This window comes from Artemia sp. Qi Xiang Cuo, chromosome 16, assembly GCF_049724085.1.
Source record: "Artemia sp. Qi Xiang Cuo chromosome 16, ASM4972408v1, whole genome shotgun sequence".
NCBI classification, from domain to species: Eukaryota; Metazoa; Arthropoda; class Branchiopoda; order Anostraca; family Artemiidae; genus Artemia; species Artemia sp. Qi Xiang Cuo.
The window spans coordinates 59,869,973-59,884,200 of record NC_142809.1 but is presented as its reverse complement, the minus strand read 5'-3'; the positions used below and the strand labels follow the sequence as shown (position 1 = coordinate 59,884,200).

Here is a 14,228-nt window from a genome sequence, read left to right as displayed (position 1 = left end):
CAACGTGAGATTCAACTCGACTAAGAATCAAGATTTACATTAATAAGAAAGGTCAACGTACCTCCTTGTTCTTTTCTCGGTTCTTAGCCAGCTCTGTTGTAGCCTGATTTATTAAGAGCTTTCCCTCAGAAGATTCTAACACTTCTTCATCTTTTACATCTTCATCTTTTTCCTGCTTCTGTGAAGAAATGTCCAGCAGGCTCCCAGACAAAGTAACTTCTAACTTACCCTCTAGAAAATAAAAATAATGTAATAACAACAGCAATAACATAAAGGTACTGCAAAATTCCAGCCAACGCAACTCCTAGCTTTCCCGACAAAATAATAATATATATATGTATTAAAAAAAGAGCAGTCAAAACAAAATTCTTGGAGTTTTGATTAAGATTATATATTTCACAACGATGTTTGTCATCATAATAAAGAATACCAACCAAAGTTATTCTCATAAAAAAAAAAAAAAAAAAGGCACTAGAAAGCAAATTACCATGCTTAGGTAAAAATATGAGCTTAATATTTCAAATATACGGGCCCAACGACGAACCTGTTACAGCTTTTCTGAGGTTTGCAGTCATTCCATAGTGAAATTTTATCATGCTGTAGAGGTAGAAGCTCTTCAGGACATCAAATTCATGACCGGTATCTATTCTTCGTAATCTTGCATAGAATTTGCTACTGCTGAATAAGTCTGGAGATTTATTCTTGAGCACAAAAATGGATTGATATTTAGATATGGATGTTTGAATTTGATGATGATGAATTTAGACAATCTAAGACTAAATGTGCGTCTAATATGTGCGTCTAAAATTATCACTTGATGTTCTTTTCTTTTTTTTGCGTTGAGTCCGTTTTGACAATAGAAATACCACATTTCTACGTGGGACCCTGTCTATTTGCTCCTGTAACTGTAAGTAAAATTCATCTGAGTCACTAGTATCTCCGTCACTCGGTTCTACAGAAGCATATACTACTATAACTGATAACCTGAACTTTTTAGTCATAAAATGAGCAATTTTTCTTCTATTATTAATACCTTCCCAGCCTAAACAAGACTTGGCAGCTTCCTTATTCATCATGAGCCCTACTGCCTGTCTATGTACCCCATCCTTCTTTCCTGAGTATATATATTCTTTATCACCTAATTTCATGCTTCCTACCCCTGGGATATGAGTTTCTGCAACTCTTAATAATTCGAAGCATCTAAATTCGTAAGTCCAAATGCCGATACGATAGTTGTTTTTTAACGTCGTAACATTCCAAGTTGTAATTTCGTATTTCTTAAATCACTGCAATTACAATGGCTTCAGGAAAAACAATGGTCAAAGAACCGGTGCAGGACTGAGAAGGTCCACCCGAATGCCACTACGAGGCCATGCAAGCAGGATTTTTCTGTCGAGGATAGGAATTTACGACGGAGCGGAGACCCCAAACCGTCAGATAACACCGGAACAGCACCACTTTTTTATACCCAGTTTATCCCCGTCAGGGCTATTATAAAACAGCCCTAACATTAATCTATTGTTTGTTGAAATTCTGATAAAATTCTCTTAACTGGCAGTATTTCCCGTCTTTTATCGTTTTTTTTTTATCCTTCTTCAAAATTATTACTCATTATTACTCAGCATTATTAATCATTATAATTTGATTACCATGACTTTATTATTAAATTTTTGCATTAGATTTCATCATTACATTACATTACTGTTTAAATAAAACCTTTGAAATATGTACTATCAGTGGCTTACGCGCCCTTGTTAATAATTTTGTCTTTTGTTAAACTTTTTCATTATTGCCACATTATTTTTAAAATGTGCGTCATCAGTGATCAGTATACATTGCCAGTTACTAGTGGGCTACCAAAAGTTCCAATAATGTTATTGAGTCTGACAAACAATTGGTAATTGTTATGGATTTTTGCAGAGTTTTAGTAAAGTCAAAAAATTTAGGGAGACAATTATCCTCCCATGGGAAGATCTAAAGGTACATTTTGTAATTTTTGGAAAAACATATGAAGTTACAGGGTCATACACGATTAGGGGTTTAATTTCTGTTTGTTTTAGCATTCGTCTATTGATCTATAACAGTATTTGTTATCTTTAAATTTGATTTGATCGCTCAGTTTAGTTTCTGTTTATTTTGACTTTTATTTATTTATTAAGAGTAATGTGGGTTCCTTTTAAATTTGAATTATTATGGAACTATTGCCGCTCGTTTTAGGATTTAATATGACTCTTTGTTTTTCCTTTAAATATTTTTGATGATATTCTTAAAACAATCGCAGGAAAAAAGCCTCAAGAACCAATGTAGACTGGCAACCCTGTTTACCTGATAGGTTGCCTTCTCCACGAAATGTACAACACACACATTTTAAGCCCCAGTCCCTTGAGTAAACACGACTTGCATAAGAAGCATTATGCTGAAATAAGAAATACTACGTACCACTAACTAGATCTTTTATTTTCTCGGCGTCCACAGCAAGTACGAAAACAGACGGGATAATTACATCGTCTTTTCCATCTCCTGACATTGAAAACAGTGTTGCCGGCCGTTGCACAGATTCAACATTGTCATAATCTCCAACTATTACCCCAACAGCACCGAAAGCCTGAGCCTGCCTCACCTGAAGAAATGAAACTAGGTAAAGAAATAGGAAAATGTATAATTATCAGCTATAGTGTCGGGTGTCCATAAAGCATTTCTCTTATTGCCAAGGGGCAATAAGAGAGACGTTGCAAAAGAGACAAAAAGACAAAAATACAACAATATGCCTGGTGGAGGCGTCCTTTTTCGCAAGGGGTGGACTTATGGTCTCCACGGTCGATCGTTAAAATAAGTCCACGGGGAGATTTACTTGTCCACGGGAATTGATGCAAAAGAGATGTTGTGACCTTGTATCGGATGCTTGAGATTAAACCGATTTTACATTGCAGATTTAAACCAGGTATTTTGTGGTTATAGTATCCACAAAACTGAAAATATCAACAAATTAGTATTACTACTACTAACAACTCATTGGAGCCCCAAGCCACCTGAGGCCAGCCAAACTGCATATACTCCTCCCCAGATTAATCAGTTCAAAGCTTCACTCTTTATTTCCTTCATGATGCTTGGATTTCATTTAAATCTTTTCTTATGACGTCCACCTTCCCATTCTGGGAAGATATACTTTCACAAATGAATGACCACAATCAATTTACCAAAATCGTAAGACATAAGTTATCTAGAGCAAGCCACGGATAACGAAACAACGATCATTCATGACTCAATATTCTCAACATCTTCTATCACACTGTTTAAAAGTTCCTCATTGCTATTACCGGCGATTCGGCCTCGTGAACCTTAATATAGTTAAACCTCTGTCGTCAAACTTAATTCTTTCTGAAAACATAGTTGACTACCACATTATTGATTATTCTTAAAGAATATTAAATATACCTAGAAATACATATTCTGTTGAGAAGACATATATTCAACAATAGATGACATCTAAAAACACGAAGAAGAAGAAAAGGAAGATACGTTTTGAAATACTTCACCATACCGTACTAGGTAGTCATATTAGAGATATAAACGCCTTTCGCCAAATTCAGTATGATTTCTTTCCTTAATTATATTGTTGTTCTAACAACTTATCTCATTTTTTTCCTGTAAACTGACACCTCTCCTAGGACCCCTAGGGCCAATGATTAAGGGTTAAAATAGCATTAGTACAGCAAATGACACGAATAAGCACCCTTATACCATTAAAAGCACGAGACACTTAGTCGACAATAATTAAAATGCCCACGGAGCTGATTAATAAACCGACAGATACCAACATTCAACTAGTGTAATCGCCGATCTGCCCCCTGTCAAATACCCTTCCCAGCGCAATTCTTGGAAGTGCTTCCTACGCGTTTCCAGACAGTGTGTTTAGAGCTGTTCCTCCGTCGAGGGCCCCATCTACAAGTGGACAGAAAGAGCCACTTTTTAAGCATTACCGGTTTTCAAGAAGCCCGCAGCTGATTCACTAAATCCACATTTCTGAATCAAAGAGAAGAAAAACAGCGGCTGTTTCGCAGCACTTCGGTATAAACCTCAAATATAAACCTACCTGACGTGAATGTAACATCCTATATTTTCAAAATGCACGATATAATTATCAAGAAATGAAAACCTCTAATCAGGGTCGTATACAGGATTTTTTTTTCGGGGGGGGGGGGGGGGTACAAAAAACTTAAAAACGCATGAAAAATTTTTATATTCATTTTAATACTTTTTTACGAGTCGGAAAAATATTTCAGAGGGGGGGGGGGTCAAACCCTCTAACCCCCCCCCCCTGGATACGCCTTGTCGCTGAGCAAATTTTAATGACGGAAAGACTTTAGGAACAACAGGTATATCCTTAAGTTCCTAATTATTAGATCAGAACTAATAACCCTAAATACTATCCTTTATATTAGTCGCAAACTCTAGCTGGCCAATGCCTTTGGCATTCAAACGTGTTTTAAGGTTGACCGTTGGATAAACCATTAATTAAAGTCGTCCAAATTTCATTAAAAGCTTCGAATAGAATTGCATCGTTCATTCATAGTCAGATCTCGTCCGGAGGATGGGCACAGTTCTAAAATAAGGGGGATGTTTAGTAAAATATTGCTTTTAAGATGTGTTCAGAACCGTTTTTAATCGCCTTTTTTTGAAGGTCAAGTTACAATTTCAAAAAAAAAATTCCAGGGTTCAAAATTTTCTCAGCAAAAAATGCTGAGAAAATTTAGTCGCAAGAACTTCAGCATTATAATTTGCCGTGGAAGATTTCGCAACAGCTGTTGCTGCAGCATATTTTGGTGGAGCAGTCCTGCGCAGAAACCTTTGCATGGTCCTAGTCTCAACCAGGAATAGGGTTTCTATTTCTTAGAAAAAGCTTTTATTTTTCGTCTGTCACAACAAGAATACCATTTTCATACGTATCTTTTTTTCTTTTTATTAATCAATAAATAAGATTTTTAAAATACCAATTAAAGCATAGAATAAAAAATTAAGAATTTGGAAAATATTCTTGTAGCTATATCAAAAATCTGAACAGAACTAATCATTGTAATCTGTCAACAAAGCTTTAAAAAAAGGAATTATTTTGCATGTTGACAAACGGTCCACGTAACGCTAAGTACCGCTCTCATAATTCTAGGCCTTCGACCGGGATTGCTATGCGTGGTTCGGGGCAAACCATTTGAGAAGCACCCAACAAAGCTTTAAGGTTCAATTAAACCAAACTTCAGCAGCATTTCATGAGGCATGCAACTCTTGAAGCAATGATGCAGCATTTACGTCCCCCACTATGTCGACAATGACAATAAATCGGAATTTTTCAATTCTAAAATCAACAATAAACAACAGTGGATAAATTTCTGACAACACTGAAATTAAACTAACAATTTTAAAATACAATATAGCTATTCAAAATACCTTGTCTATGAACATGCATTGCCCTCTTAATACAAAAACGATTTTATTTTTCATCGCATGGCCATTTGTAAACGTTTGGCATCCTTCCAAGGGTTCTGCAATCAAAACCTCTCCATGGACCTAGAATAGGAAATGATATTAAATAAAAAAAAAATTTGGTCTGTTCATTTTATTTATTTATTTTTTGCAACGGATATGGAATCAAAGAAGAAGGTAAACTCTCCTAGACTCGGAGTATGCAGATGATTTGACTGTCCTATATGAATATATTAGGGAAACGAATGAATTCTTGGCGGGATTGGGAGTTCAGGGTGGAAGAATAGGTTTAAAAATTGATGTTGAGAAGACTAAGTCGCTTAGACTGGTAAAAAGTGAAGATGAAAAGGTGGCGTAGGGTAACGAGAAGATCAATCAGGTGGATAGCTTCACGTAGATTCAATAGAGAAGAAAGATGTAGAATATCCTGGGCTGAGGGTGTTTTTTCACAATTGAAAGACGTTTGGAAGAATAAGAAGATAAGCCAGTGAACAAAGATTAGAATATTAGAAGTTACAGTAATGAAACTGGTCATCAAAATATGGGCGCTTCAGAAGACGAGGAAGGGTTTTTTTTAGATGTTTACCAGAGGAATTGCATACGGATAGTTTCGGCTGCCAGTTTGACTGACCGCATTTCTAACAACCAGCTGTACAATATATGTGATTTTAAGAAACATTCTAGGGCTATAATGAGAGAAAGGTTGAGATGTCTATGACACGTTTTGCAGATGAAGGATGGAAGATTGCCAAAGATTGTCCTTTTCGGCAATCCATCTAGGGCCAAAGAAAAAGCAGGTCGTCCCCGGATGAAAAGGGGTCGTAAGGGAGTATTTAAAGAAAATTTGAAATTAATAGGAGAGGGTAAAGAGGGGAGCTTTGAATAGATTGGGATGGAGGAGGAAAGTTCGCAGCTATGTTGGGTTCAGGTGGTTTGGTGCTACAGTAAGTTGCTAGTAGTAGTAGTAGTAGTCTATTATAGAGTTAGTGAGTGTGAGATTCCTTTAAGCTCCCTGAAAAATACATCAGAGTTATTTTTTTCGAGGAAGTGTATTAGTAGTTGAAGTGTCCTTTTTGGGGATGGGGGCGTCTCAAACACGCTAATAGGCGTTGGGACCTATTTTGATATTGTTAGTATTATACACAGTTTTGTTTTGTCATGTTAATATTATATGGAGATTTCTATGTTTTTTGTGACTCCTTTGTTAATAAAAAAAATCGCTTTTTAACGCAACCTCATTCCAGACACGAGTGCAACCATTTCGTACTCCGGTTGAAATTAGGTTTGTGGTGAATTTATAAATGATACGACCACATTTCGGTTACTAATAGAAATGAGTAAAACAAAAAATGTATAGATCTGGAGTTGAAAAGGGGCTTTTGAATACATGGCTATATTTATTTAACGTGAAAGCATTAAAATAAGAAAAAACACATTTACGCCCGGCACGAAGAAATTATCCTCAGGGTTTCTATACCCGATGAATGCACCAAAATTAATTTGCTCCAAAAACATGTACATACCCCCCACAATTCGTTTTTGTTACGTAGTCGAGACCAGACGCTAAACTACTTTTTAAGTAGTTAAAAAGCGGTTTAATTACTTTTTGTTTAATTTAAAATTATTTAAATTTGTTAAAAGGGTTGGGTGCGAAAATGGATGCCATTACATTGTATAATAACGGCAACAGAACTAAGCAGTATGTCCAACTTTTTTCTCTTTCCTTTTCTTTTGCTTACTATATGCAAGCAAAATTCAATATTTCAAAAACTCAATATTTAAAAAAGTATTGTCTGAGAAGCGAGTATTTACCCTATTTAGTCTGTATCCCTAATCCAATCAGACATTTAAATATACATAGATAGATGATTTGTTAAGCTAAAAAAAAAACATAAGAGAGAGTAGCAAGTAAACAAAACAAAAAGAAAAAGCAGAACACATACAAATTATGATTAAAGAAAACTGAACAGAAACATCAGGAAAAAGACAAAATATCTCAAAACAATGGCTTAAATTATTAAGGGCTGGCTGGCAGCTTCCAAATACTGGCAAAAACACATCTATGCCTCGCAAGGGCATCAATTGGACGGGGGAGGGATTAGGAGAGCAATTTCCCCGTTTTGTATTTTGTTCAATACCCTTTATTGTATCATCATTGAAAGATAGCAATTTTTGCTTACACCTAAATTTTTTTGAATTAGCGAATTAGACGAAAATTTAAAGAGGGGGAATGTATTTTTCAAAATCTAGGGGAGAGATTTACCACTGTTTTAATTTTTTCAAGAAAAATACCAAAAAATAAATTTTTCAAAGAAAATTCTCCGCAGATAGGCATTTTTCAAGATCGAGCGGAAAGGTTGCAAATAGATCTAAGGGACATACTCCCCATCCCCCCCCCAATTGACGCCACTGTCTCTTGTATTTAATCGGTTCTCAAGATACTTAGAGATTTCGTTTTTATGTATCTCTTTTTCTTATATATATATAAAAAAAAAAAAAAATCGGAAATTGTATGACCTTGAAATATTTGCGACCAATTGAGTCAAACAGATATGTGCCCGTAGAGGCTTTAAAAAAACTTAGAAAACTAAGGGGGGAAGTGAAACTATAGAGAAGATGGACTACCTTATATCCTTTACCAAGTTGAGGACCGAACTGAGCGGGACCAGCTTTGAGATGTACTGAGGACCCGTTCGAACTGAAATACACGATTTTCCCCTCTTGGTCTTCACTGACTTTACTCAATTCCACAGTTTCTTGCATGAACAATAGACCTTCTCTTGCGTCGTCAGGTGATTTAGCCTACGAAATAGGGAAAAAATACATTGCAAATCTAATAAAATATGTCACCGGATTCGATAGTGGCACAAATCGGCTAGTCTACTAAATCCCAATCTTAGCTGGTGTAGCGGCTTGTTTTAATTGACGAATGAAGGGAATAGGCATCCATCATTTTGGGACAATAAAGTAAATAAGGTGACTAGTACTACACTGGTCATAAGTTATTTAGTTTAACAAAAAAAGAATAAATAAATAAATAAAAAATTAGGACACTCTAAAATACTAATACGCACAGTAAGTCACGTGTAAACAAAAAGAATAGTTGCGTGTAAATTAGTCCATTTTTGATAGATAAATACTATTAATTTTATACGTGGCCTGTGGACTAACTAAGAGGCCATTGCAACACCGAGCCGCATAAGGCCAACAGAGCTGCAAACGCTCGTCTTTCACCGTCACATTTTATAAGCTTAATTGTTTACCCTCTCTCATGAAGTTCTAGCTCCCTTTGGATCCGTTCTTTTGACCTCTTTCAACCTTATTTGGGGATGACTTCTTTTATTGGCCGAAGATGGATTGCCAAAAAGCATAAAAGGTCAGGAATTCCATAAAAGGTCATATATGATAAAAGGGCATAAAAGGTAAGGAATTGCCAAAAATGTAACAAAAATGAAATCATCGAGAAAAAAAACAAATAAAATTTAAAGCTAGCATCAGTAGCAAGATCATTAATAAATCATTATAACTAATGTCATCATACAGTTTTTACTACTAGTCGAACAGTTATAAAATATTCTAAAGCAGAGATGATCTTTTCTTACCGCCTTATGGGTGGTCTTAAGTACAGAATAAAGGTAATAAGCATCCGTCGTTTTGGGCAATCACGTGAATAAGGGGAATAGCACCCCTAATCAAACAATATTTTATTTTTCTTAGTGTTCAAACAATGCTCAGTTACAGGCCCAGAATGGATAACGGTTTGTAAGTAGAGCAGGGCGAGTAGAGCAAGACTTATACTCCCGATCAAGAAAGACAGCCGATCTCTTTAAAAATAAATTAAGAAAATTATTAACTGTTAATAGCAAAGTCATTGACTTTCTTTAAAAAATATTAAGTAAAGCGCGACTAAGAATTTTTAATGAATCACTAAGAAATTTCTCTCAAACCCAAACATAAACTTATATTTTAACCATAGTTATTCTCTCTCAATCGCGTAATTTAGACTACAGGGGTAGGTTCAAAAAGTATGGGAAAATAAAAGGAGACAAATCTCCGGCACGTAAAACGTGGATACAGGTCTAATACAAATCAAAATTCCTAGTGCCACTCAAAGTACAAAATTATCCAGCATGACAATGCAAGGGGGTATCCAGGATTTTCATTTAGTGGGAAGGAGGGTACAAAGAAAATTAAAAATGCGCATCAAAAGTTTGTTTATATGCATTTTTGTTATGTTTTTATGAGCCGGACAAAAAATCCGTAGATTGAGGCCAAATTCGGTACCCCCCCCCCCCGCTGAATACGGTCTTGACCATGTTCAAGGTCGTAACAACAGGTGGAATCTAGTAAAGAAAGACCTCTAGCCCAAAGTAACCGAATATTTAAAAATACATTAAAAAAATGATTTAGTGTTGTTGGTGTTTTTTTTTTTACTTTCTTTGCTGGACAGTAAATGATTCAACAATACGGGCAATTGAAAATCAAATGGGAATTTTGTTTATGTGAACATTGTGAATTCCCCAATGGCCCTTACAGTTTAGTACGGTATACATTTCTTGAATTGTAGTAGACTGCAAGTCAAGCTATCTTTACTTAATGTAAAAATCATGTTTTTGGTGATAGTATCCAGTATATTGCTTAAGGCATTTACACGAAATTTAAGCTCCGTATGTAAAACGGTGGCCGGCGTTTACCGCCCCCCCCCCGCGGAAAATAACCCCCCGTGGAAAATAACCCCCCGTGGAAAATAAGGCTTTCCAAATTTGAGAGTTTTATTTAAGCCTTTTCTGTAGGGGGGAAAGCATTTTGGTACTTGTGTATTATACGCCACTCACTCAAGTTTACATTGTGTAAAACTCAAGAACAAACCCGTTCCTTCGTTAGCTTTTTTTTTCAGTTTAGCGTGAGACATGACAAAGACAAGCGACAGAATAGATGGGAAATATAATTCGGGCTATATATTTGCAAATTAGGGGGGGGGGGGTAAAGTATTTGGTCAGTTTGAGGTCAGAAAACAATTCTTACTTCATAATATGCAGAGTAATTTTACCCAAAACCTTTTGCGTGCAGAACCGCTCTACTTTACCCCCCACCCACCCCCTAATGTGCAAATATATAGCCCAAATTTGTTTCAAAAATAACGAAGAAACAAATGAAAAGACTGGATTTTTATTGAGTTTTACCCCGCACGATCTTGGATAAGTGGCTTCTAGCACGCCATTACCGTATTTTTTTACGGAGAGAGAGTTGGATTTCCCGGTAACATTTAAAAACGATCAGAAATTAAATTAAGACAAAAGTTTTTTTTCAAATGAAAGTAACGAGCAACATCAAAACTTAAAACGAACAGAAGTTATTACGTATATGAAAGGAGTTGCCCCTTCCACAAGACCTTGTTCTTTACGCTAAAGTATTGACTTTTTGTTCTAATTCTTTGAGAACGATTCCTGAAACATGATGGCGTTTAATTAGAATAATAAGCTTTGTTTGAAAATTCTACAAAAAAAAACTTTAGCATACAGAGCGAGATCTTGAGGAGGAGGCAACCCCTTTCATATACGCAATAATTTCTGTTCGTTTTTAAATAATACCGGGAAATCCGGCTCTCTCTCCATGAAAAATCTAAAATCCCGTAAATACAACACAACAAAAATTTGAAGGATCCGTAGATCACAATTTCAGTTGCCCTCAAGCATGATTAAAAAAAGGAATATCCACACAATCTTGCAATTTTTGACACAGGTTTGTATGATTTTCACCGAATTTATTTCTATTCTGTGTTTCTATTTTCAAATGTAAAATTTTGGCATATACACCTTGATTTTAGTAAAATAATTGGCTATTAAACTTAAACAGACTAAAGAAATACATTATATTTCTTTCAGACTACATACATTACATACATTATATTACAGACTAAAGAAATACAATACATTATATATATATATATGTATATATATATATATATATATATATATATATATATATATATATATATATATATATATATATATATATATATATATATATATATATATATATCCAGACCCCCCCCTCCCCCTAGAAAAGGTTGAATGAATAAAATCGGATTATTATAACTTATTACTGCGTAAGTTCTGACTTAGAAACTTGGCTTCATAAGGTGTCTTGTGCTTTTTTCTTCTTTCTTTATTTTTACAGACTGACAGGATGATTCCCCTCTCGCTGTACAGCCTAGGGGAAGTCCGGTGCTGTCTAATCTTCACTTTTTATTCGTCAAGTCCATATAGAATCTCTTTTTTATAAAATGCTTTCAAATGTCCATAATTCTTCCAATTTTCTGCAAAAACTCTATGAAAAGACCTGTGATAACACAATTATCTTCTTTGCTTGCAAATCCGCCGAGTAATAAATTTAGGCCTGGCTGCCTTCTCTTAAGTCTAAAAAAAATCCACTATTTCTCGACTTTGTTCTTCACTCTCACGGCATTCTATTAACAAGTTTTCAATCGTCTCTAGGCTCTCACATTTGGGACAATTGTCACTTTCTCCCCAATATCTTGCTTTTTAATATACGACTCCTGCATGGTTTGGTCGAAGGCGGAATATTTTCTTTGCTTCAAATCTATTTAATTCTTCATACAATTTTGTTTCCATTTTCCTTTGATTTTTCACATTAACAAACAAATTTCCAGTCGAATCCCTGTTTGATAGAAAGCCTTCTTGGTTCAATTCTTCAATTACTTTCCCGAGCAACATATATTCTTGAGGGGTGTCCAATTCATCCAAACTTATTCCAACTTCAACTGCAGACTTAGCATACGTGTCTGCAATTTCATTCCCTATGATTCCAGTGTGAGCGGGAATCCACTGAATGAAAACCTTCTTCTTTTCCGTTTCTGCATATAGCTTAATTTAGCACTTTATGACTTCTCTACTTGGTTTTGGAATGATGTTAGCAAGGGCGGATCCAGGATTTTTTTTCGGGGGGGTTTTTGACTCAGTTTTCGACTAATTTTACTGATTTTACCTAGGTTTTACTAATTTTCGACTCGGTCAAAATTTTGGGGGTGGGGGGTTCAAACCGGGTAACCCCCCCCCGGGATACGGCCTAGGATTTTAGTTTTTTTAATAGCTTGAATTGCGCTCGTTAAATCGGAACATATTACAAATTTTTCTTCTTCACATTGTTTAGTAAATTCTAAGGCCTTTGTAATACAATATACTTCTGCCTGAAATACACTGCATTCGGGGGGCAATTTGAATTTTCTTGATATATTTTTCTTAGGGCACCAAAATGCTATTCCAACATGCTTAGTTTTTTTTATCAACTTTAGATCCATCAGTTAATAGTGTGATGTATTCTTCATATTCATTACTCATCAGCATACGAAATGCCATTTCTTCAGTTATATTTGGTTCCACTTCGAATTCCAAATTCGATAAATTTGGAATTCCAATTTTCCTCCCATGGCGGAGTAACTTCTATTTTACTCATTCTCAGCATTTCTGATAATTTGATTTCTACTCCTTGTCTTCTACATATTTCTAAAACTTCTTCCATATAATTAAATTGATCTCTGGCTTTGCATGTGTTGGCAGGTACTTGCCGTCCAGGTTTAATAATTTTCGACTTGACTGGGTTTAACAGACTGATCAATTCCAGTTCAGCTCCACCATGTAGAGTAATATTGGTCCCACTTTTTCTCACTATCATAACTGATTAAAGAAGTTTTATAAATTACTCTATGTGATTAAAGACAAAAAAAACTTGAATAATAAAAAAATTATACTTCTTTAAATGATTTTTTCTCGTTACTCGTCATAAAGAGTGTTATCTTATCTAAAATGATTTGCAGTTGTTAATGATGGTGGCGCAATGACAGAAGGGATGAACCTATTCAAGGTGATCCGTTATTCAGCCTATCTTCTCTCTCTTAATGGCCTCAATTGGGGGCAACAATCACCTCCCAGATTTTGGAAAAAGTCCAATTAAAAAAAAGTAAATAAAAACTGTCCTTCCCCTCTAAATCTCCCTTTTTGCGTTCGATTATTTCTCCATTCAGAGAAATCACCACTGCCCCCTGCTTTATCTTATCTTATCTGAATCTTTTCTTACATATTTTACATATCAAATTTATTACATATCAAATGCAGATAGTCAAGGGGCATGGGTTGTATAATATTTTTTTCTTCATATTATTGGGGGGCAAATTCCCCCCCCCCCCCAAGACGACGCTCCAGCTCATTCTCTATATTTTCATGAAATGACGCCACTGCTCTCTATAAGAAAATTACTTAATTTCCAAATTGGCTAGAGTTTTTAATTATTATTGTACATCCCATGCATCAATTAAACCCCCCCCCCCTCTCCTATAGATCTATTTGGGTTTCAAAAATTACTTTCTCGATACGGAAATGTTTCCCAGGGGAGGGGCTTAAATTCGACCAAAAAACTTGAAGCATAAGAATTATATAAAAAAAAACTACAAGGAAAAATCTTGACATTTCTCAAGGAGCAAAGGCTCAAAATTTGCACCCTCTTCGTACCTATGACAGAAACTATTTTTTTAACGACCTAAAAACTTACCAATTGAGGAGAGTGGAGTAGCTGTATCTTTCCATCAGATAGTACGATGACAGTAATACCTATTTCTCGTAGCAAGGTCAAATGGTCAGGGTTGTTGGGCTGAAATTAAAATAAATAAATAAACAATAAGGAAATAATTTAAATAAGTGTCAATAGGAAATAGAAACACTTTAAGCAAGGGA

The 14,228-nt window shown here is 35.4% G+C and overlaps 1 protein-coding gene across 1 annotated transcript in view; it reads right to left on the bottom strand.

Annotated features, from left to right (window-relative positions):
- LOC148943134 (ER degradation-enhancing alpha-mannosidase-like protein 3) overlaps positions 1–14,228 on the bottom strand; it is a 105,451-nt gene that overhangs the window by 6,309 nt on the left and 84,914 nt on the right. Inside the window, exons 12-16 of the mRNA XM_089102097.1 lie at positions 14,047–14,145; positions 8,104–8,280; positions 5,443–5,562; positions 2,440–2,620; positions 62–231 (exon numbers count right to left, since the gene is read on the bottom strand). Coding sequence (XP_088958223.1) covers positions 62–231; positions 2,440–2,620; positions 5,443–5,562; positions 8,104–8,280; positions 14,047–14,145 — 747 coding nt within the window. The remainder of the gene's footprint in view (positions 1–61; positions 232–2,439; positions 2,621–5,442; positions 5,563–8,103; positions 8,281–14,046; positions 14,146–14,228) is intronic.